The 23310-nt window shown below is 35.0% G+C and overlaps 3 protein-coding genes and 1 pseudogene across 8 annotated transcripts; 2 read left to right on the forward strand and 2 right to left on the reverse strand.

Annotated features, from left to right (window-relative positions):
• Positions 1-772: 772 nt before the first annotated feature.
• Brf (Brf RNA polymerase III subunit) lies at positions 773-16413 on the reverse strand. Of its 3 annotated transcripts, none has more exons than XM_071706198.1 (15): positions 16273-16413; positions 15436-15649; positions 15256-15340; positions 15026-15162; positions 14662-14766; positions 4060-4209; positions 3869-3962; positions 3629-3761; positions 3417-3513; positions 3125-3280; positions 2960-3036; positions 1718-1952; positions 1449-1599; positions 1161-1366; positions 773-1050 (listed from the first exon to the last, which is right to left on the reverse strand). In XM_071706198.1, the coding sequence occupies exons 2-15, from the start codon at positions 15647-15649 to the stop codon at positions 923-925; spliced, it is 1968 nt and encodes a 655-aa protein (XP_071562299.1). In that variant the 5' UTR covers positions 16273-16413; the 3' UTR covers positions 773-922. The 3 variants fall into 3 exon arrangements, with proteins under 3 accessions (XP_071562299.1, XP_071562296.1, XP_071562297.1); XM_071706195.1 differs by lacking the exon at positions 16273-16413 and adding an exon at positions 16120-16266; XM_071706196.1 differs by lacking the exon at positions 16273-16413 and adding an exon at positions 15726-16056.
• Positions 5476-14309, forward strand: Lute (BTB/POZ domain containing protein 3 lute). Of its 2 annotated transcripts, none has more exons than XM_071706199.1 (7): positions 5476-5791; positions 8494-8778; positions 8879-9026; positions 9352-9568; positions 11509-11695; positions 11813-11991; positions 12255-14309. In XM_071706199.1, exons 1-7 carry the CDS (start codon positions 5695-5697, stop codon positions 12717-12719), a joined length of 1578 nt encoding a protein of 525 aa, XP_071562300.1. In that variant the 5' UTR covers positions 5476-5694; the 3' UTR covers positions 12720-14309. The 2 variants fall into 2 exon arrangements, with proteins under 2 accessions (XP_071562300.1, XP_071562301.1); XM_071706200.1 differs by lacking the exon at positions 5476-5791 and adding an exon at positions 6673-7379.
• Positions 16414-16814: 401 nt separating the features above from the next.
• Positions 16815-20316, forward strand: LOC139772472 (tubulin gamma-1 chain-like; annotated as a pseudogene).
• LOC139772473 (tRNA (adenine(58)-N(1))-methyltransferase catalytic subunit TRMT61A-like) lies at positions 19273-22137 on the reverse strand. Of its 3 annotated transcripts, XM_071706203.1 has the most exons (5): positions 22057-22137; positions 21455-21682; positions 21122-21394; positions 20733-20902; positions 19273-20393 (listed from the first exon to the last, which is right to left on the reverse strand). In XM_071706203.1, the coding sequence occupies exons 2-5, from the start codon at positions 21675-21677 to the stop codon at positions 20226-20228; spliced, it is 834 nt and encodes a 277-aa protein (XP_071562304.1). In that variant the 5' UTR covers positions 21678-21682; positions 22057-22137; the 3' UTR covers positions 19273-20225. The 3 variants fall into 3 exon arrangements, with proteins under 3 accessions (XP_071562304.1, XP_071562303.1, XP_071562302.1); XM_071706202.1 differs by having other exon boundaries at positions 19273-19893; positions 21455-22097; XM_071706201.1 differs by having other exon boundaries at positions 21455-22092.
• Positions 22138-23310: the final 1173 nt, after the last annotated feature.

A 23310-nucleotide genomic window follows, 5' to 3' on the forward strand; every position in this document is an offset into this window, starting at 1 on the left:
ACGCGAAAACGCGCTTGCCGCGTCCTGTGTGCAGAAGCCAATAAGAACCAGATGTTAAGGGCTCAGTCACAATGAGAAAAATAAGGAATAAGATAAAGGAATAAGGAATAAGGGAATGTCGCATCTCACTTCAGTACATGTACATTAAAGTGAGATGCAACATGCCTTATTCCTTATTCCTTTATCTTATTCCTTATTTTTCTCATTGTGACTGAGCCTTAAAGCCTTGTGTACACGATACTAGAAATCGGTCCGAGTTTCGGTTTAAGCCAATCAACTTGCAGCTCTTATAGAAAAGCAGCAGTTTCATTGGCTTAAGCCTTGTGTACACGATACTAGAAATCGGTCCGAGTTTCGGTTTAAACCAATGAAACTGCTGCTTTTCTGTAAGAGCTGCAAGTTGATTGGCTTAAACCGAAACTCGGACCGATTTCTAGTATCGTGTACACAAGGCTTTAAACCGAAACTCGGACCGATTTCTAGTATCGTGTACACAAGGCTTAAGGTCTATCCAGACAAACTTGCATAGGTGCATAACTATATGCATGAAGAAACGGATTGGTCTATTTCCTTATGCACATGCATATGGACCAATCAATTCTCTTATGCTTATGTTTATGCGCTATGCAAGTTTGTCTGGATTGACCTTTAAGGCTATCCACACCAGTCCATATCTCTCTGATTGGTTAATCTCTCACGCATGCTATATTGCGCGATACGTAATACAAGAGGAAATACCAAAACGGAAAAATTTAATAAGATATGACCGATGCAGCGTTAAATTGGTTGTATTATTACAAGATAATTATTTAAAAAATGAGTCACTTTTTAGATTACACGCCAACATTTTTCTACGAATTTTTTACTTTTATAATAATAATAATAAATAAAATTAAAAAAATTTATGTAAATATTTAGGTTTTTATTCGTATTCGTAACCATCGTCGCAAAATTCGCCCTCGGATGTTGCATGAGACTCGAGCATCTGTCCAAGTGACATTTCCGTAGCATCAGGTTCTTCTTCATCAAGGTAATCGTCATTTTCATATACTGCAATAAAAATGGATAAATAATAAAGTCTATGCAGGACATTTAGTACTACTATATGATAATCCATGATAAGATAAAGATAGTCTGAAGAAAGATAAAGATTACACAACCGATTTCAGATGTGTCCACTATAGGTGTATCCGTTTCCATTGAATTGATTTCTTTCTTCGTGACGTCCTCCTCTTCTTTTTTAGGTGTTTTACCATCTAATGTTTTATCCAATGTTTTCTTTAGTTGTTGAGTATTTGGCTTAATGGAACGGTATGTTTTTGTTAACAAAGCCTCTGCTGACTTTAGCGTAGAATTAACCGTTATCCTAATTGTACAAAAAAGAAAAAAAAAATTATTGTGTACTCGACAATCGATCAAACCATAATTGTAGAATAATCTGTACTAACGGTTTCTTAAAACTTGACGCGTCCAACTCCGACGTGTTCGCAATAGGTAACTCTTGATTATTTTGTTGTTGATTGTTTAGATTTTTCAACACTTCGTAATTAATCTTGGAGGATATCTTCTTTTCCTGCAGCATTTTTTCGATCGCTTCGCCTAACGGAGAGAAGAATGGAAGAGGGCTTAATAAATTATAAATATGTCAATAAAAAAATATATAGGTGAGAGAGAGAGAGAGAGAGAGGGAGAGGGAGAGGGAGAGAGATCAACTTACCCGCAGTATTCGCGGGAGTTTTATGTTTTTTCGAGGTCGTTCTTCTTCTCTTCTTTTCGGGTTTACCTTCTTCTTTTTCCTTTAAACGTTTTTCTTCCTTTTCTTTTTGTTGAACAAGATAATCAGCATTTATTTTATTCCAAAGGGCAGATTTAGATTGCGATTCTTTTTCCGAAAGAATATAGTTGTCTAATTCATCGTCATCGATATCATTCGTATAGATTTCCGAAGAAGCCTGAAAACAGTATAGCCCGCTAAAGTGTTTTGTATATTCAAAGAATAAAAAAAATGTGTGAGTCAATAGATTTAAATAATTTCAAATATGAATCTAATAAGAAAATACACGCAACATTGTTATCTCGTAAGAAATAATGGAAAAAAAAGAATGAAAAGCTGTCGTTAATTTGTCGAGCAAAGTATATTTCTCAAAAATTTCTTATTTCGGCAAATAATTTCATTACGCACGGTTGAGTATAAACATTAAATATGGCCTTACGTTGGCCATAAACATATGTAACAATTCTTTCAAATAATAGCACACGATGAAGTGTGTATTCTGAAAAATGGAACATTTTCAAAAAATCTGAATACACCACAAATAGAAAGAATAACCTTTGAAATCACACACATGAGACTTTATAAACATTTAAAACATTTTTTGTATTATAGTTTCAACACGATATAGAATATTAGAAACAATATTAGAGATACAAATGTCAATTTTCTTCAGAGAATTTTTTCATCCCTTCAACACGTTCGCCGTTACTATAGTCGTAGTCGCGCCGCAGTGATCAACACCGAACGTTCCATTTATACCGCACCAATCTCCGATATTTTTGGCCGCAATTAATTAGAGTGTAATACAATTGCGTACATTTGCGTAAGAATTGTTTTGTTAATAAAGTATAAAAACATATGACAGTTTAGTTAAAGTGCACTGGTAAGTAAATATAAATATTTATGCACATTATTATATTATAATTTTATTTGATATCTTACGGTTCTTTTCGTTATTCAAATAAACATATTTTGCACGAATCGGAAAATCAGGTAAATTCCCTTGGCGGCGAACACGTTAACATGCTTAAGAAGAAAATTAATTATAAAAAGAGATATGTGTTTTTTATTTTAATCTATCCAATGTTCGTATTTCCTCGTAAGTATTTAATGAAATATTGCTTTATAGTTTGGAATCGTAATTCAATAATTCAACTCAACGAGAATAAAAAGGATAATTCTTACATCATCGAAATTACTATCTTTCTCCTTGGGTTCCGTCGAACGATCGTTCGCGGACATCATAGATGCTATATCCGGACCTGCTTGCGACGCATAAAAAAAAATTACAAATATGTTGACAATAAAATATTAAGTAACGTAATTATTTATATAGACACATATGCTTACCTAACCCAGTTATAAGCGAAGTATTATTTTCATCTAAAACAGCATCTCCAACTTTCTCATCGGGATCATCAATATTGTTCTCAACATATCGTTGGATTATATTCAAGTTACTTTCCCGAATAAATCTATCCGCGTCCTCGCTCTCTATAAAAGATGCTGCAAAAGATGTACCGTAAAACAATTACTAATACACGTGTATATAAATAGGGTGAACGTAGAGTATAAATGTTAACCGTCGGAAATATATTCAAAAGTAATGGTTATTGAGATACAATTCAGTTTCAAAAATTACCATCTTTCCGTTTTCTTCCTTTCCCTATTCTATAATCTTCCAATTGTCTATCAATTTCCGCTCGCAGCTCACTTATTTCCATATGTATGTTTTCCAACTAGAAAGAGAATATCATTAGATTGTAAAAGTATCGTATAAAATATTGTATAAGATAATTCGATTTTAAGACTTTCAAGCAGAAAATATTACAGTTTAAGAAAAGAGATTCTTACTCTTTGTAAACGATCCTTATCCTTTTTACGGGCTGCTTTAAACGCCGGAGGATCCTGTTCTTCCTCCAAATCCACTGTCATAAATTCATCTAGTGTCAACCCGCTAGATGGTGTATCGCCAAATTCTATCAATCTATAAATGAAAGAAGAGAGAGAAAGACATCCGTCATATACATGATGCTATTACAGAAATATTAAATGTAGATGTAAATGGATATCTCTAGAAGATATACGTCTTACCTTTTACGTAGGGTCGATTCGTGTACCTTGACAATTTTTATAATGTCAGCAGTTGATCTACCGAATTCATGTATTCGCGCAGCTATTAATAATGCTATTGCAGAGAAAATACAAATATATACACATATGTGTGTGTGTAATAAATAATAAAAACATTGTCATATTGATAAAATGTTTACCACTGCACATACCTGCGCCACACAGGCCCGATGGTCTACGACCACTATGAATACTATCCCTTTTCATTCTTTGAACGATTCTTAAAGCCGTATTGGACACGGCGTGAGTTTTATCACCAAATTCAAGCTTGTGCGCAAACCTCATGATGTATAAACAAGGATCTAAACGAGACAGATAAAGAAATAAATTTATATGTGTTACGAAGAATATATAATCTCTGTTTCATCCTAGATATTAAATGAAAAGCTTATATTTTAAGTACCTATATTTTATTTTCTCATTCAAATAATTAATATGTCGCATTTACGTATGTATGTATGTACATATACGACATATTTCAACTCTCGCATACGTTTGTTTCAGCTTTTAATATGCATATATGCATAACATATACGCTTATCTGTTTGTTTTCACGAAACAGAAATATACGAAAAAGTAACGTCGATGTTTCGAAATATCATTGTTTATATTATTGATGTATCGATGGTACGTCGCTTTTTCTTCTTCATATATTTTAAATAGTCATTTTAAAGCGTATATCATTCCCAATTTAAAATTGTTTTTAACATTTTAATACTCGCACTCTCGCGCTTTCCCACGACTTGACGTATCTATCATTGGCTGCGTTCGAAAACGTCATCCGAGTGCACACGAGTATACTCCCTTCTCTTTCTATCTCAGCGAGTTAGAAGGAGAAGGGAGTATACCCGGGTGACGTTTCCGAACGCAGCCATTGAGTGCGCGTTCCGGCAAGACACCGCTATACTGAAGCGCTATAGCTTTTTCAAGCTTTTTTGCTATATTTTGTTGCGCTATGCTATAGTTAGCGTTACTGATTATTGACCGCGTTCAGCAGATACAACTATTGAGTTCGTCTTATCAACAATCTGCGTTGATTGGTTGGTTCTAAAAGTAAGAGCCAATCACGTTCGACTGCTACTCAGCGGCTTGGTCTGCTGAACGCGCCCATCGCTCGCTTCCGCGAGCCGATCATCTTTGCATCGACGCGATAAAAAATTCTCGATATACCATGTTATTATCTCTGCAAGTAAGCGAATGCACGCTAACGGATTACATCCAGCGGACGGTGAATCGCGCCCGCGCCCGCGCCCGCGCCCGCAACGGTAAGTTGCGCCGTCCCTGCCCACCTCCTGTGGGGCGGGTGCCCCACGTAATAGGTATAACTATTTCCTTTTATAACTCGATAACTAAGCTTCGGCGAAAATTTTGCTACAGGAAAAATCATCTCAAAATCGAGTCAGGAATTTGATATTTGCGGGACAATAGAGTTGTTTTCGAATCTTGTATATTTCAGTGATCCTATCGACTATATTCTTATGTCTGCTATCGACCGACATGGTTGTGATAACTGATAACGGTGGCGGGTGGCGCCGGTGGCGGCACTGCTCGACCAATGCAGCGCCCTACCGTACGCCCCCGACATACAACACCGTACGGACGTATGTATGTATGTTACATATGTAGTACATGGGATGGGAAATGGCGGTCGCTTAGCCGACGGCGCACGATCTCTCGGAGTGACTCGGAGTAGTTTTGTGAACCGCGCGCGCACCAGAGGAGATTACGACGGGAAGGGAAAGGCTGACGTGGGCTGAGCTGACGCCACCGTTCGAACGTCGACGACGATGGCAATGTCGAATCTCTACTCGAAGATCTCTACCAAGCCAATGAAGCGTTTTCAGGACAACGTCGCGGTCAAACAGACCAATGCTTGGATGAACGGTGAGAGAGAGAGAGAAGAGTGTGTGTGTGCGTGTATGCGCGTGCGTGCGTGCGTGCGTGTGACAGCGCGGAGTGATGAAAGAGGGAAAGGAGGAGGAGGCGGAGAGGGAAGGGAAGAAAAGAGAAAGGGAGGGAGAGAGAGGACCTCTGCTTTCGTTCGATGCGTGTGCGATTAAAAAGTTTTAAACTTAATTTGAGTTTATTTTAGTTCACTCGATCCTTTACCATTACGTTATGTTAATTTAATTGTCATATAATAAAGAAAAAAAAATTGTGAATTTATTATCGATTCCATTTATTGTATGTTATGCAATCGATTAAGAGTTGAATAGAAAAGAGAAAAGATATGTTCGATACACGTGCTGATTCTATTATTGAATGAAAAGCATCCATTTTAAAGGCGGGAGAGTGTAAAATATCAATTTTTTTAACGGTAAATTATTTTCTACATATTTCTATCTATTTATGTCAAAATCATTTTTGAACGTGTTTAAATGTCTTAGGAAAAAGGTTCACAAGCGTATAATCACAGTCTGAATGACTATAGGAATGGATAATTTAAAAATAACTGCAAGGATTTATTTTTAATTTTTATCTGATTTGTCACTTGGTAGCCTTGATTTGAAATAGATGAGGAAAAAGAGAGTAAATCATTAAAAGATATGTGTTTGAGATGCTAGATATAGCATTAAAATCTTCTCCAAGTATTCTTTTGTAAGCTTCTTGGATCTTTTGACATTTGTGTGTGTGTGTGTGTGTGTGTGTGTGTGTGTGTGTGTGTGTGTTTTCCTGTTTTGAGACTTACTGAATCTACGATTTTTACCATTTTTGTTAAATTTCTTTAGAAATAAAGAATGATTTGATTCTTCCTTATAAGAAAACAATCATAATTTTATTAAAAGTTGCGTAACGAGAGAGTAAAGTTGCAAAAAACACTGATTTATTTCATAATTAAAATTCAGAAAAAAAAACCAATTACATGACAAGCAGAATAAAAGAAAGATAAATCAAATATATTGACCCAGTAATGAGAAAAACGAACATAAGTAAGGATAGATACCTAGTTTTATAATATAATTTCGCAATTACGTTCTACTTCTCTCTTAATTTCTCTGCGCGCTCCAGGCGAACGCGCTTCTTATACGTCGAAACAAAGTGCGAAATTATATTTTCTCACTGTTTGCATTGCACTGTGTGCATCATCAACATCAACAATAAAGAGATACGTACAGCAGTAAGTACGCATGCATATACGTAACGTACGTGTGTGTATTACATATATGTATGTGTATGTATAGGTATAGGTACTTTACGCATCGTTTACGCCTTACGGCCTCACGCCGTCGCCACGGTCGCCAATCCGGCCAATCGCCATCGCCAATCGCCATGCACATTCACGCCAGTGTGTCGCGAAAAGGTGCTCGACGCTCGTTACTGTTTGACTGTCCGTATACAATAATTAAAAATACGGAAATCAATGAGAAAAAAATTTGGTGAAAATCAAGCGAAACCACGCTAAATTATCGCAACAGGAAGGGGCCGAGATATCGCAACTTCTGGACGACATACTAAATAATGTATACTGACGGTAAACAATGCGATTTGTGTCCAAGATAACAGATGCCTTGTTTTCAAAATTTACAGCCTTTATTTCAAAGCCCGTGGAGAGAGAGACAGGATGTGTCTCAAATATGCGCAAAATACTCGGAAAATTTTGGAGCTGAAGAAACTCGACGTCTTTACATAACCTAACCTAACTCTCTCACGTCTCTCCACACCACGCACACCGATCAAGTTATTTCCGTTGAATTTTTGATATTACATTTTCGACACAATTTTGATAAATTTAAATCTTTTAATGGATTTTTACGATGATTTGACACGAGATGCATCAAGAAAAAAAATTATAAGATATATGTTAATGTTGTTAGTATAATAAAATAAAGAAGGGCGTTTACAAACGAAAATAAATAAACCAGACAGCCAAAAATTTATCTCTGCAGAAATTGATTAAATTTTGCCGACGGAAAGATACAGATTTGATACAGGATCTCTGGCCAATGGACGATGCCATTGGCAGAAATATTTGCAGCAAAGTTTGCCAGGAAATTGAGATGCAGATTGTACGCCGGAGATGAAAGTGTGTCGATAGAATCTTAGCGTTCACAACAGATTCTGCTCGGTTTGAGCTGCTAATATAAAATAAATGTCGTTAGGGTCATGGATTATGTCTAGCAGGCTCCGCCGACACAAAATTTGATTGATATCAAACGAAAGCTAGCACGTTAGGTGGTCTGGTCGTCGACGTTGTTGCCATTTGCGGATAATTTGCTTACTCTGGGAATATAACTTTGCTTATTTTTAGAAAAATCCAAACGTTACTTGTCCTCTTGTATCGATCGTTATTCAACACTTGTGTACGTTGATCGAACAAGATTTGAATTGAATCGGCTTGAGAGGGAGAAACTTAGAAGTTTTACTCAGTTATTGTCAGTTTTGTTGCAAGTGTAATAATATTTTGAGATGTATCGCGCACAACCACTTGCCTTATTGGCGCGGTATATGTGGGCGATTTCTAAGTTTCCACCATGATGATGTTTTTCAATTTTAATAATATTTAATATTGATACGTGTATATCTGTGTGTGTGTGTGTATAATGTGACGTGATAGAAAGTTGTGACTCTTTTCCTTTTAATTCTAGCGGAATCTCCAAGTAATACATCAGATTCACCACCATCGGTGAGTCCACTCTCCTCGTCTATCGTCTTACAACGCGAAGGAATCACCGTGAATCAGCCATTGAGTGCTCCTGCATCGCCTCTGTCTTCCTTATCTTCACCCGTGACCCAATTAAATTTACTATCACCCGGAGATTGCACCCAAGATCCCAATTGGCAAGCGACAAAACCTACAGTTCGAGAACGAAACGCGGCGATGTTTAATAATCATCTTATGGCTGACATTATATTTATCGTTGGCAGTCCAGGTACTTGTTGAAATTTTTTACCTTATTCTTCCTCTTTCAACTATTACTCAGTTATTCAGAGAAAGATATTATATACACATCTCGTATATCAATACCATAGGTCACACACAAACGATACCGGCACATAAATATGTCCTCGCTACTGGCAGTTCTGTATTTTATGCCATGTTCTACGGAGGGTTACCAGAAAATAAAAGAGACATAGAAGTGCCTGACGTTGAACCAGCAGCCTTTCTTGCGTTGTTGAGGTAAGCGCAACAGGCAAACGAAATGTATAAAATGTAAAATTATTGATATTCTTTTCTTATATATTCGCGTTGAACAAGTCTGTCGAACAAGATCCTTAGATCTTGGGAACTATATTGTATTATATTATTGAAAGAAGAATTAAACCGAAGGTAGTAAACAACTATTATTATCGGAAGATGAGAAGGAAACTACATTATATAATATTCGTCGATATTCGTTATGATTCACAATGAAAGTTGTATTCATATAGTATTCATTCGTCAAGATAGTAACCGATACATTACTTTGTGTCGTAACGGTATTGCGATATACGTTTTGTTTTAGGTATATGTATTGCGACGAAGTGCAGCTAGAAGCGGATACAGTTCTAGCGACGTTATACGTCGCGAAAAAATATATAGTTCCACACTTGGCACGGGCGTGTGTCAATTATCTGGAAACGAGTCTCACGGCGAAGAACGCGTGCCTGCTTCTGAGTCAATCTCGCCTGTTTGAAGAACCCAATCTCATGCAACGTTGCTGGGAGGTGATTGATGCACAAGTAAGTCAAATGCAACGGACGCTAAGAACCATTACTTTGAGTGACAAGAACTTGGATAGAACGCTCCAAGATTACTCAAGTCCCTCTAGCGACTCGGTCAATCACATTTCGAGCTTACGTTCTTGCGTTTATGACAATAAATTCGACAATCTGCGATATCGACGTGCATGTAAAAGCAATGGCGGATTGAACGATGACAATTGCGAAAGTTTCAAGAGCGGATTGTCGATAGTGCCGCACTGTTTGAGTCTCTCGGAAAATGATTGTTGTACAAACGTCCTCGCGGATGAGCATTCGTCTCTCTCGCTATTCCGAACACGAAGCGAACCTTATTTTCCGGACAATAAATTAGATCAGATTGAAGTCACACAAAATATCATGTATCAGGATAATTTAATAGACGAATACGAGCGCGGTAAAAGCAACCATAACAATGTTTCTAGCACAGCGACGGATATCAATCGAGTAATCAGCTAAGTCAAAGTGAACGAAAGTCGATGGATTTATATGTATATATATATATATATTCAGTTGTATCGAATCTCTTAAAACACGTGATTGCAAATTGCTTAAATGGAAAAATATTATTATTTGTTTTTATTCTTTTTACAGCTGGATTCGTATTATAACAATGTTGATCGCTATAAATGATTTTTATATTAAAAAAATGACATCTATGCTATTGTTAATTATCTGCGGTACACGTTAATTTATTTAAGATGTCTCGAAAGTAGCGTAGTGTCTCCCGATGATAGATTTCGAGTTTTAACGTTCACGTTTCAATTAAATAGGTTTTGGAGAAGGTGGTGCACGGTGATGGACAACTTTTGTATGTGTTTTAAGCTTTTTTCGAATAAAAATGGCAGATTTTCTAAATATATACATATATATATATATAATATTTATAGGTATGCGGCAAGCATTAAAAAGATTACATTATTGAACAATCAATCAATGTGAGAATAGTTCTGATAGATTTTTACTACATTTTTTTGTTTTAAACAACGTTTTAACGAATACAATGAGTTCATACACCAATATAAATGTATGTAGCACATGTTAACGTTAGTTAACGTTTGTTTTGATTTATGAAAAAGACTGCAAATTTTTTGAATATATGTTATTTATTAATATTAAATACTTTTATCAAGAGTAATTTCACAAACTTTGTATTAAGTGTAACAATTAAATAAGGCGAAACAACTTGAATAAAATTGGTCGTTTTTCAATAAACAATGGAAATGTTTATTATATTTTATGACCGATTTTGTAGCGACACAATTCCCTCCACACACAATATATGTATAATCTGTAATATATAAATATTTTACAACTAGTATTATGAAATATTTATATATTTCGCTGATTTTTATTTCCCCATAATCAATTATTATTATTATTATCTCTTAATAGCCGTTTTCATAAAAATATTTCACGTAATATTTCAACACCCATTCATAATTCTTCATACACATATCATATATCGTTTAGCTTTATTACGAGCGTTAACACGAACAAGTTAAATAAGAATAAAAATGTGATATCTTTCTTTTCCCCGTTCCGTCGAAGAGAATTCAAAGTCAAGAGAGAAAGATTTTAGCTATGAAATTACTATAATGCCATACGAATATCGTATAAAAATTATCTTAAAGAAATTGATGGCGCATACATATTATATATATAGATATATATAAAAGAGAGAATATATATGTAGCGTACACAATTGTATACTCTATATAAAATTATAATATGTGAAATGTTATTTAAATGCATAAGCTTTGAAGTTTTATTACAAATAATTCACAGGTTACATCTTTTTAGAACAAACTTGAAATCATAATGTATACATTATAGCCATCAAACAACAATATTATTAAGTAACAGTGATGTATATGCGATCAAACATGAATATTAAGTAATACAAATCTATTGTGTGACAGGCAGAAATGGCCCTAAGATCTGACGGTTTTGTGGATATTGATATTCATACACTCGAATCTGTCTTATCTCGAGAGACACTAAACTGCAAAGAAATCCACATATGGGATGCTGCATTAAGATGGGCCTCTGCGGAATGCATAAGGCAAGATCTCGAGCCTATTCCCGCCAATCAAAGGCAATTGTTAGGTAAGAGTGCTGTTTTTCTTTTCAAAATGAATCGATATTCAAATGATCCATTCTACGTACACGTGTATATGTGGGTGTGCGTGTGCGTGTGTGTGTGTACATTTTCTTTATTTTTAGGATCTGCCTTGTATTTAATTAGACTTCCCGCTATGAATCTCGAAGAGTTTGCAAATAGTGCGGCACAGACAGGAATCTTAACGCATCAAGAAACAATCGACTTGTTTCTGCACTTTACGGCCAGTAATAAGCCACAACTTTGTTTTCCTACCAAGCCACGTCAAGGGCTGAAAACTCAGGTAAGCGATACGTCACGTAGTACATGAAAAGTTACAAAATATAAAGCCTCACGATGGGTGAGCATTTGTATTATGTCATTTTATTATCGAGAAGATGAGACTTGTGTTGAGCAAGTTTCAAATAAATACTCGCTATATCCGTTTCCAACAAATAATCATAGTACGGTTAAAACAGGCTGATAGTTGATATATAGGATGATAGCGAATACTGATTATAACTGGCTACAACTTTGGATAATTAAAAAAATACATATTATTTGCAGGTTTGTCACAGATTCCAATCCTGCGCATATAGGTCAAATCAATGGCGATACAGAGGTCGTTGCGACTCAATTCAATTCAGTGTCGATAAAAGAATATTTGTGGTGGGTTTTGGGCTATACGGAAGCTCATCCGGTGCTGCCGATTATAATGTCAAGATAGAACTTAAGAGACTCGGGAATGTTCTGGCGGAGAATAACACCAAGTTTTTCTCCGACGGTTCGAGTAACACGTTTCACGTATATTTCGAGAATCCGATACAAATCGAGCCAGAATGTTCATACACGGCAAGTGCGATATTAGACGGTGGGGAACTGAGTTTTTTCGGTCAAGAAGGTATGTCGGAAGCGACAGTCGGCAGTGTAAACTTTCAGTTTCAGTGTAGTTCCGAAAGCACTAACGGTACCGGTGTCCAAGGAGGACAAATTCCCGAATTAATTTTCTACGGGCCACCATCCGACGATTGACGGAAGATCGCAACAGAGCTTATGGTTTAATCGCTGGCTTGTGCGATAAAGAGACATTTAGATAACATTCATCATTCATTGGGAATAAAATCCGCGCGGATAAAGTTCTCGAGTGCGCGTGAGGAAGAAATGTGTATTTCACAAGTATTCAGATTTAAATTCAGATATGAATATTCTTTCAAATCGAAATAGTTCTCAAATACTCAATATCCGAGGAATATATTCAAATTCTAGATAAAATATACTTTTTGGGAAATTCTGAAGAATAATACTTACAATTGGAGATAAATAGAACAAGATGTGTCGTATCTAATATTTTCAGATACACAGCTACATTATCGATTCTACTTGAAGAAAACTATTTTTTCTATTGTAAATACAGTTAATTTATTATGTTGCGGATGTTTCAGCGAAATTATCCTTCTTCCTAGATGGAAATATTAATCGGACCTTGTCGACGACGTCTCGTGTCTGTTGATTAATTAACGAGATGAAATTATATTCATTGAAATTTGTATATATCTATTTAAATTTTTAGATTACGCACCAAAATTACTATTACATTATTGTCAATTAATTTTCTTAAAGAATATATGATTGAAATATAACGCGCTATAAATAAAAATGTTTCAAATCCAAAAGACGATATCAAATTTTAATATGCACGCGCGATACTAACGTGATTCACTTAGAAATTATATTTTCGTAGAGGACAAAGATAGTACGTACAGTTATATTGTGCAATTTGAAAGTGACAATTAATATATATTTAAAATTAAATTCTCGTTATTTAGAAATCTTCTACTAGACTTTTGACGTTTTAATATCTGTTTAATTAACGTTATTGGCTGTGTAAATAAATATTTAGTCGTGACATTTCCAAGAATTTCCAAAATATCTTACTATTACATTATCACTACCATTTCGTTGGTAAACTTATGTAAATACCTTAGGAAAAGAGCACATCTATTTTTCTATGCATATCCAACAAACGCAGCATTTTTCTCGATTTGCGCGATGAATTTGATTTTTGTCTCGTATCGAGTAAAAGAAGATGGTTATTTAAACATTGTAAATATATATCTAGGATAATAATAGAGTATAAAGAAAAGAGGTCCGTGTCGGAGCGCGTAATATCGTTTTGACTAAATATACTTGAAATATCGATACTCTCCTAATGTAAAGGATATTATCTAAAATAATCCATGTGTGGAAAGTAAATAAATGCTTTGTCATTGCGCATGTAATTATGAAGTTGCGAGTACTGTTGCGATGACGTTATGAAAATATGTTTAAATGTAATCAATGTGTTTAATTTAATATCCTGAAACTTGGCAATCTTTTAAAAAATATCGAGTATACGCAACATCTTTTTATACTTGATCGCTGATATATTATTTTACTGTTGTAGCTATTGTATAAAAAACTAAAAAATCCTCGGAATGTTAAGTATAATGAAAAGTCTAAAAAGTACAAGATACCGCTTACAGTCTCTTTTTCAGATATTATGATGATTATAATTAAAAAAATCTGATTTTATTTTTAGAAATAAAACGTGGAAATTTTATAAATAAAATATGTAAAAATATATATATTAAAGTTTCTTAATTTATATTATCGATTTTAATAATACATATGTATAATATTATATATTCATTCATAAAAAAAATAAAAAAAAAATCAATTTATGTATGCCGGTATATATTAAACTCACACAGATTATTATTGAGAGATGACTGTCTTTTGGTTCTATAAACAAAATTTATCCCGTTCATATAATACACCGCGTTGTATGTACATACATACACCGGTCTCTATTTATCTCTCGAGATAAATTATCCTTTTTACATACACACGCGCGCGAGTTTTTAATCGTGCATGTACTATATTGAGCGAGAGAGAAAAATAAATGTTATGTAATTACATCATGCAAATTACTTACCCACTGTCGGTATGTTGATATGTAGAACTTGAGCAAATCGCAGGTATGTCCGTCCAAGTTCATGAACACAAATATGAAGAATATCGCTGATGTCGATGAGCATATCTATATATATATATATGCTGTTAAGAATCAATACTCAATACTTGATCTTTTGTAGGTTGTTCAACATGAGCTCTATTGAACAACCCAATAGATGATACGCAACCTAATTATGCATTAATAAAAACACAATTGCGTAAATACTCGATAAAAACATTTTTACACGCTTGGAAAGAACATGAGAATAGATTGGTTCGAATTAATCTTTCACACTATTGGAATATTATGCATTTTGCTTTTTTACGTTTTTCCAAAAGGATACATTCAGTTTGTTCAATACGGCAGGTAATATATACACAGGCAGCCTGGTTGTGAGCTTGTTTCCTTCCACGTGTCAGATTATGATTCAAAGCCATTTTGTAGAAATTGACAGATGTGTCGATGCAATTTTGATTTAAGCTGAAATACACAAGTTTCAGATTTATGAAAAGTAATCGTTTAATGAAATATTTTCCATTTCATTGCGCAAATACATAATAAAAAGTTATTTACCGTAATTGCTGGCAAATATGCGTTATACCTTTCCGTGCATTTTGTACAGTAATTCCTCTAGACTCTTTTCCATTAACATAATAAGCTACAAGCAAAACACCATACGTGTGAATATTTTACCATCTTTCGAGGAATGGAAACTTGTAACGTAGAAATTATAATATTATTTAAACGACTTACGTGCACCGAAATTTGTAGCGCTACCTGTGCTGTCGTTAGCAACAAAGTGCCCAAGTACCATTACTTTACCAGAGGATGATTCCTCGAAAGTTGTTTGACTAATAATAACCGAATCCTCCAGTACAAAACCACATTTTGTACAAATCGCATCGCCACGTCCTGGATCAGTCTCAATATCGGTAGATCCGCAATTACGACACTTGTTTCCAGACATCTGACACACAACAATATAAATATGCAATATTTGTTCAACAGATTATTTATCACTCGTATCGTTCCATATTTATTACTGTGTTGCCGGGGAGATTTTTCTTTATATTAGAAAAGAAACGCTGATATAAAGAAGATCTCTCATCTCTATCCTCATATACTGGTTATAATGGATGTTGCCCTTGGTGTTTATTAATTGAAAACAAATAACACGACGCGCGACATCGAGAGCCGACACATTGTACATAGCTTTACCGCGAGCTTTATTCAAATATAAATTATCCAATATTATTAATTCTTCATTTTAACACGCATATTAGGTTAAAATTGATCAACCAACGCGCGACATTAGTCGCGATAAAATGTAAAATCAACGACATAAAGCATGGACGGATATTCGTGAAGGGAACTAACAATAGTCAACATTTGTTTATTAGACGCAGGTTAAATAAACAAACATGTTTCATTACGCACCTTAAATAATTAAGGGTTTAAACAAGCGTGCCAAGTTAATGCGTATTGATCAAAGTTTGTAAAAATATCATTGAATACTTCAGGTGGTGAATAAATCACGTGTAAGTTACAAACTGCACTGTATACAGTTACGCTACATACATACATACATACATCATATATCGAATTTTTCGACACACGCGATCGAGTTTTCCGTTTTTTTTCCTCTAGGGACTAGGGCCGGTATTCATATATATACCCTGCGTTCGTTTTCTCCAAATTTCTCCCACTGGGAGCATGTACTATATTTAGTAAAATATATAGGGTACGTTACGTATATTATAGATTTTTAATATAGTATATGTTCCCAGTGGAAGAAAACGAACGCAGGCATAGTCAAACTGTATTCCCATATAAAAAGAGAGAGAAATAGCGGAACGGAGCTGAACGGAGCTAAAACGGAATTGCTCTGATTGGCTAATCTTCAGGTGGGGGCTCTCAAGATGGAATATTAGCCAATCAAAGGAATTTTCGTGAGTCGTGACGTGATCACTCACACTGACTAGAGTCCCTAGATTCCAGAGTCTGGCCAACTAGGCTAGAGTGCTAGGTTTAGCGAACTTTGTTCTGATTGGTCAAATTTTAATCCAATCTCAATTCCAATCCAATAGTTTGATACGGGCTCTTCTCTGCTTTTAGTGGTTCGTGACCGACTCATCTCATCCGAAAAAATCCGAATCCGAAATCCGATATAACCCATTATCAAGATTTATGGCTGCGGTCCACTTGACGCTACAAATGCTTCGAAGCATTCCTTTTCTCCTTTCTTTCAATGAAGAAAGAAGGAGGAGAAGAACGCTTCGAAGCATTTGTAGCGTCAAATGGACCGCAGCCTTATATCTTGACAATCGCGACTTTTGAATTTCTTCTGCTTTCTTCTTAGCGATTTAGATTTTCGACGAAAAGCATTTAAACGTTAAAATGCCGTGCGAAATGATAACTTTGCAGCTTGGTCAATGCGGCAATCAAAGTAAATATCTACATTTTGTTCCTGTTTGCTGTAGATAGATATTTCTCTTAAGTTTGACGAACGCTAAAAAATTTTAAGAGTAATGTAAATTGACAAAAAAACTGTGGCATAAATGTAACATAAGCTTAATAATTATGTGGTTTACTTTAATTTGTGCTACTTTGGATAATCCAAGTCAGAGATTCAGGCAGTTGAAAAATATCGTGTAGTTTTATATACAAGATTTTTTAAAATTATCAGGAAGCTTGCGTAACCGGAGTATGTATTCACTGTATCGTGTCTGTGCAATTTGTATGTTTCGTTCATTTTTGTAGTCGGATTTGATTTTTGGAAGAGGCTATGCGCAGAGCACGGTATTAGCCCGGAAGGAATTTTAGAAGACGCGTGCGACAGAGGGAATGGATAGAAAGGATGTTTTTTTTTATCAGTCAGACGACGAACATTATATACCACGAGCTGTATTGTTGGATCTGGCAAACCAAGGGTAATTCACACCATCATGAATTCTCCATACTCAAAGGTAATACATAACGTCATATCTCTCGTATACCATTTGACGACATTGAAAGTTAAAAATCTTTTTTACTTTGTTACAAGCTGTATAACCCTGAAAATATCTATTTATCGAAACACGGTGGCGGTGCTGGAAATAACTGGGCGTCTGGATATCATCAGGGTGAAAAATTACAGGAAGAAATCTTTGATATTTTGGACAGAGAAGCTGACGGTAGTGACAGCTTGGAAGTAATTATATTCTTACATGTTCGTTATTATTATTATTTTTTAAATATATCTTTTCTTAAAAACCATGGAATTTGCGTAGGGTTTTGTTTTATGTCATTCTATAGCGGGAGGTACAGGTTCCGGCATGGGATCTTTCATGTGTGTGTGTGTGTGTGTGTGTGTGTTGGAATCCCTCGCCGATAGATTTCCCAAAAAACTGATCGAGACACAGCGTTTTCCCAAATCAAGATGAAATAAGGTAAATATTTGTATTCCGTGTTACGAAATTCTCTATACGTAACGTAGATGTATATGAAACGTCATATTTTTGTTACAGCGATGTCGTAGTACAGCCATATAATTCATTGTTAACTTTGTGAAAAGGCTGACTCAATGTGCGGATTGTGTGGTGGTCTTGGATAATACCGCTCTGAACAGAATCGCTTCAGATAGATTACATATCCAGAGAATCCTAGCTTTACACAAATTAATAAGCTCGTTTCAACAATAATGTCCGTCAGTACAACCACTTTGAGATATCCTTCGTACATGAACAATGATTTAGTTGGTTTGATCGCACCACTCATACCAACTCCTTCCACTTACAACGGATCAAGAGGTATCTAATCTGATTTAGAAGAGTAAAATCTAATAATTGCATACACTGAAAAAAACATGTAAATGTATATCTTTACGAGTCAATATTCATATACATATATAGATATATGTATATATAAACCTTGGAATTTTATTCGTTAAATACAGTTGTGTATCATGCATTCATAGATTATACAAATGTGCAATTGCTATTTTTAAGATGCAATTTAGTTTTCTTTACATTAATCGGTTGTCTCGTTAGTCTAATGCATAAAAGTATCGAAAAAAAGTTGACGAAAAGTAAATACATTATTACCCATTTTATATTTCATGTCGGAATAGAATACGAAATGTCTCAAGTATTTATTTTCCGATATTTTATATCAGTGTAACAGAATTTAATACTGTTAATACTTTTATGCATAGAAAGACGAAAGATATGAATATAAGAAAAATCAATTCTATTTTTTAAAAATGTGTAATCGCACATAATAAATATATTCGTGCGTTTGAAAAGAAAGAAGAGAAATAATTTTAGAGGAAGCAAGATATTTTTTATAAAAATTATTCCCAATAGGGTGCATCCGTGAGAAAAACATCCGTCTTGGATGTAATGCGACGATTACTACAGCCAAAAAATATGATGGTTTCTACCGCATTGGACAGAAACGCATCTCATTGTTATATATCCATCTTAAATATAATTCAGGTAAAATTTTTCTTGGAAAAGCTTACTATATATTTAAGTTGAGTTTATTGCGTTTCTTGAAATCAATCGATCCATTATTTCATTTCGTACATGTAAAAAATATTAAAATCGAGAGTCAAGACTCGTTGATATTTTTTATTAAAATATATTTCATTACATATTTTACGTCCGAGTACATCGGAATAAAATGTGAAATATATAAAAACATATTACACAACAATTAATAATTAATGTATCTTTAATAGGGCGAGGTAGATCCGACACAAGTGCACAAATCTTTGCAAAGGATCAGAGAGCGAAAACTCACGCAGTTTATTCCTTGGGGTCCCGCTAGTATACAAGTAGCTCTTTCAAGAAAATCTCCTTACATACAAAGTACGCATCGCGTTTCTGGTTTTATGTTGGCTAATCATACTAATATATAATCGGTAAGTGTTAATAATTATCAAAATTTATTATCGTATATCACGGTACGATATATAACTTTGCAATGTTTAAATTTAATTAAACTATTGGTAATTTTTTAGCTGTTTGACAGAGCCTTACAACAGTACGACAAGTTGCGTAAACGTGAAGCATTTTTGGAACAATTCCGCAAAGAAAAAATGTTTGAGGATAATCTTGACGAGCTAGACAACTCACGAGAGGTTGTAGAATATTTAGTGAAAGAGTATCAGGCTGCGACTCGAGTCGATTATCCAAGTTGGAATCCAAATAAGGCGGACACATAAAATAACTGAAAAATGTGCGAACGATGAACATTTTTTGTAGCATTCCAGCTTTCGTTCTTTTATATTTTAATGTCCTCATATTTATTTACGACTAATGGAATATTTTGTAAGATGTCATAATATATATTCAATGTCGCAAAAAAATTTTACACAAGCGCGATAGAAATGGTTCATAAATTCCTAAAATTATGGATTTTCTATTCGAGATGGTGGAATGGAGATCAAAACCAGTTTAAACAAGTTTTATTTAATTAACCGATATGCGTAATGTGCATCGCGCCTTAGTTTTGTATCCTCCAGTCATTTGTTTATTTGCCCGAATCTCTATACCGTAAATTTATTTCTTTCTTTTTACCGTTTTATTTGCGCGCATAACTAAGAGGAAGAACAGCAATTGTAATAAAGCCTGTATGGCCTGGTAACGCGAATGAGCATGAGTAACCGTAAGAAGTTTTTCCTCCTGTTTTCCCTTTCCATTCTTGTGTACAATGTCTTCGTTTGCCTGCTACAATGAAATAATTGAGATTTTTTATTTTTATATCAAGTCAATCTTTGAAATTCAATGTCTATCAAACGTTTCATCTATCGATACATTTAACAAGAAAATAAAATGAAAGATTTTACAAGGAAAATTACAACAACAGGCTAAACAGGTCAAAATCCTACATCTCGTTACGTTATACTATTTCATCGGTCTATGGTATCGGACATTAATATACTGGTTTTGGATAATCCATCAGATTATATAGTTGATTAATATACAGTTACTGAGATCCTTGATAATTTTACTCGTCTTTGCATACAAGAGATTTTTAACAAGTAACAATAAAATATACCAACGTACCTTGTATTTTAAACACTCCAAATCTAATATCGGTAAAGATCTATATTGAACATTCATTTCTCTTTGCAAACATTCGTACGTATGTAATTCTATAAATCCTTTACGAATCAGTTTTGCGCAAGTACGTTGAACTTGTTCGATGCAAGGAGAAAAAAAACAGAGTTTTCCACCTATCGGATAAAAATTGTTATACATCATGAATCGAACTACAATAATTAACGTAACTCTATGCAATACACACGTATCACATCTTCAAATATACTTGTGTATCAATGTCTAGTCCATGTATGTATCTTTATGCAGATATTAAGATATTTGTCTTAAGAAAATATTCACGCACTACCAATCAAAATTTTTCACAAATAAAAGATAAAATTAAAAAAAATCACCCGTTTGTTTTAAAGCAACAGTAGCGTGTTCTATCGCTAACCACGGATGTGGAAGATCTAGGAACACCGCGTCAATTTTGTGTTTTAACTCTTCTCCAAATCCATCTAAGCAAACATCTCTTTCCTTCAAAGTTACAAAATTATTCAAACCATGCTTCTTAAATTCTGTTTCAGCGATAGCGACACGTTGTTCGTGAAAATCAAAGGTATACAAATGACCACTCGGACGTATCGCTCGAATTAACGAGTGAGATAAAGAACCACTGCCAGTACCTAAAATAAATTATGAAAAGAATACGATTGTCCTTTTTAACATAAAATATTACAATATACCTGTTTCGACGATTATACTTCCTGGCCGAAGCTCCATTAAATATATAATGAGACTTATATCTGGACTATAGATAATTTGAGTTCTATGCGGCAGTGTCAGCGTCCAGAGTTCCGGCGTTGGCTGCAACACATATGCCCAGCCTCGAGACAACTCCACTTTCGAACCATACTTTTGTCCGATGAGTGAGATAACTCTCAATGCACCATACGTAGTATGGAACATATTATCTATAATTTCACCCTTCTTATTAGAAATTTTTGCTTTTACTTCCAGAGAATGCATGTTGCTTGGACTTAAATATAAGATAACAATGTCTCCGTCTTCTATAACTTCCTTAGTCGTCTTAAAACTCATTTTCCTTGTAAATTTTGTATCGTACTTCGCTTATGCTTGATACTTGCAAAATGAATTTGGTACAATTTAATATTGGAAATTATCCAGTTTAAAGTCCTCGCTTCCAATATCGATGAATTTATGCTCAATCGACGCGTTTTTGCACGAAATGAAAGAATCTGGCGGGAAAAAAGTGTCGCCTTACTCTTTGAAGCGAGATATTAATTGTTAAAGTTGACGACTATTCAGGTTATGAAAACTGTCATACCGACGAAATGTAGTCAATAGGCCTGTTCGTTTTCGCTGCACTTCTGAACTAGCGCGACATAGTGCCAATAAGTTAGAATGAAACAAATATATTTTCTTTCATTCTAACTTATTGGCACTAGTTGAGAAGTGCAGCGAAAACGAACAGACCTATAGTAGTGACATGAATTAGGCTGAGTTTCCACTGAGCGCGTCACGCGTCGCGTCGTCTGTCGTTAACCAATCTGAACATTCCGTCACAAATAATGTAATAAAATAAGATGTTTTGATTGGTCGCGATGGATAACGCAACGCGTGACGCGCTCAGTGGAAACTCGGCCTTATTCTCCTTGCGGTCAAAGAATAATGAACTGTGATTGGCCAATTCTTACGACTTACGACTTAAAAAACATCCATTGTAGACCGGGTCTAAGGCCGGTATTCATAGTTGATTCATATTTTGAGATCGTCTTAAGGCCATTGTACGTAACAAAGTTTTGGTCATAATCGTAGGGCCGTAATAAAATAGACCAATCACACTTGATTATTCTTCGAACTCAAGGAGAATAATCGACTGTGATTGGTCTATTTTCTTAAGGCCTTACGATTATGACTAAAACTTTGTTACGTGTAATGGCCTTTAAGATGCTAATACGGCTCTGTGATTGGTTAATGGCATCTTAAGATCATACTTAAAAGGATCCTATAGCGAAGACCGAACTTCCTCGATGTCGATAATGTCAACATATCTAATCCTGTTTTCTATGTTATATATCTATATCTGTCCTTGTCTAACGAGAGGCATCTGTCCTTGTTTGGTTAATTTTAAGAGTACGATTGAAATTAGATACGCCCGTGTTTCTACTATAACTAACTGAATATATTTGTATGATACGAGTTACGAATAGCCTAGTTTACACCGATCTCTTGATACGCGTATCAAATAGTATATTCGAGCTGATCAGCCAATAATCAAACTAATTTACTAGTTATTTACTATTTAATACGCGTATCAAGTGATCGGTGTAAACTAGGCCAATAAGTATGTCAAACGAAGGAGAGTGTTACTACGCTTCTGAGAAAGGAAGCTCGCTACTGCGAGGGATCACGGGGAATCCTTTGTGAACGCTTCCCAATGCTGGTTCTGATAGACTGTTCTATGCCGATCGCTGGTTGGTCGTGCTTATGCGGCTGTAGCCACACTTGTTCGATTGCTGCGCCATCTCTCGCTACATGCAATACTGCTTATCCTATCAACCTGCATGTGCTTTTGCAC

The sequence above is a fragment of the Temnothorax nylanderi genome, unplaced genomic scaffold (assembly GCF_030848795.1).
Source record: "Temnothorax nylanderi isolate EJ_2023f unplaced genomic scaffold, tnyl_v1.0 TNYL_tig0049_pilon, whole genome shotgun sequence".
Classification (NCBI taxonomy): Eukaryota; Metazoa; Arthropoda; class Insecta; order Hymenoptera; family Formicidae; genus Temnothorax; species Temnothorax nylanderi.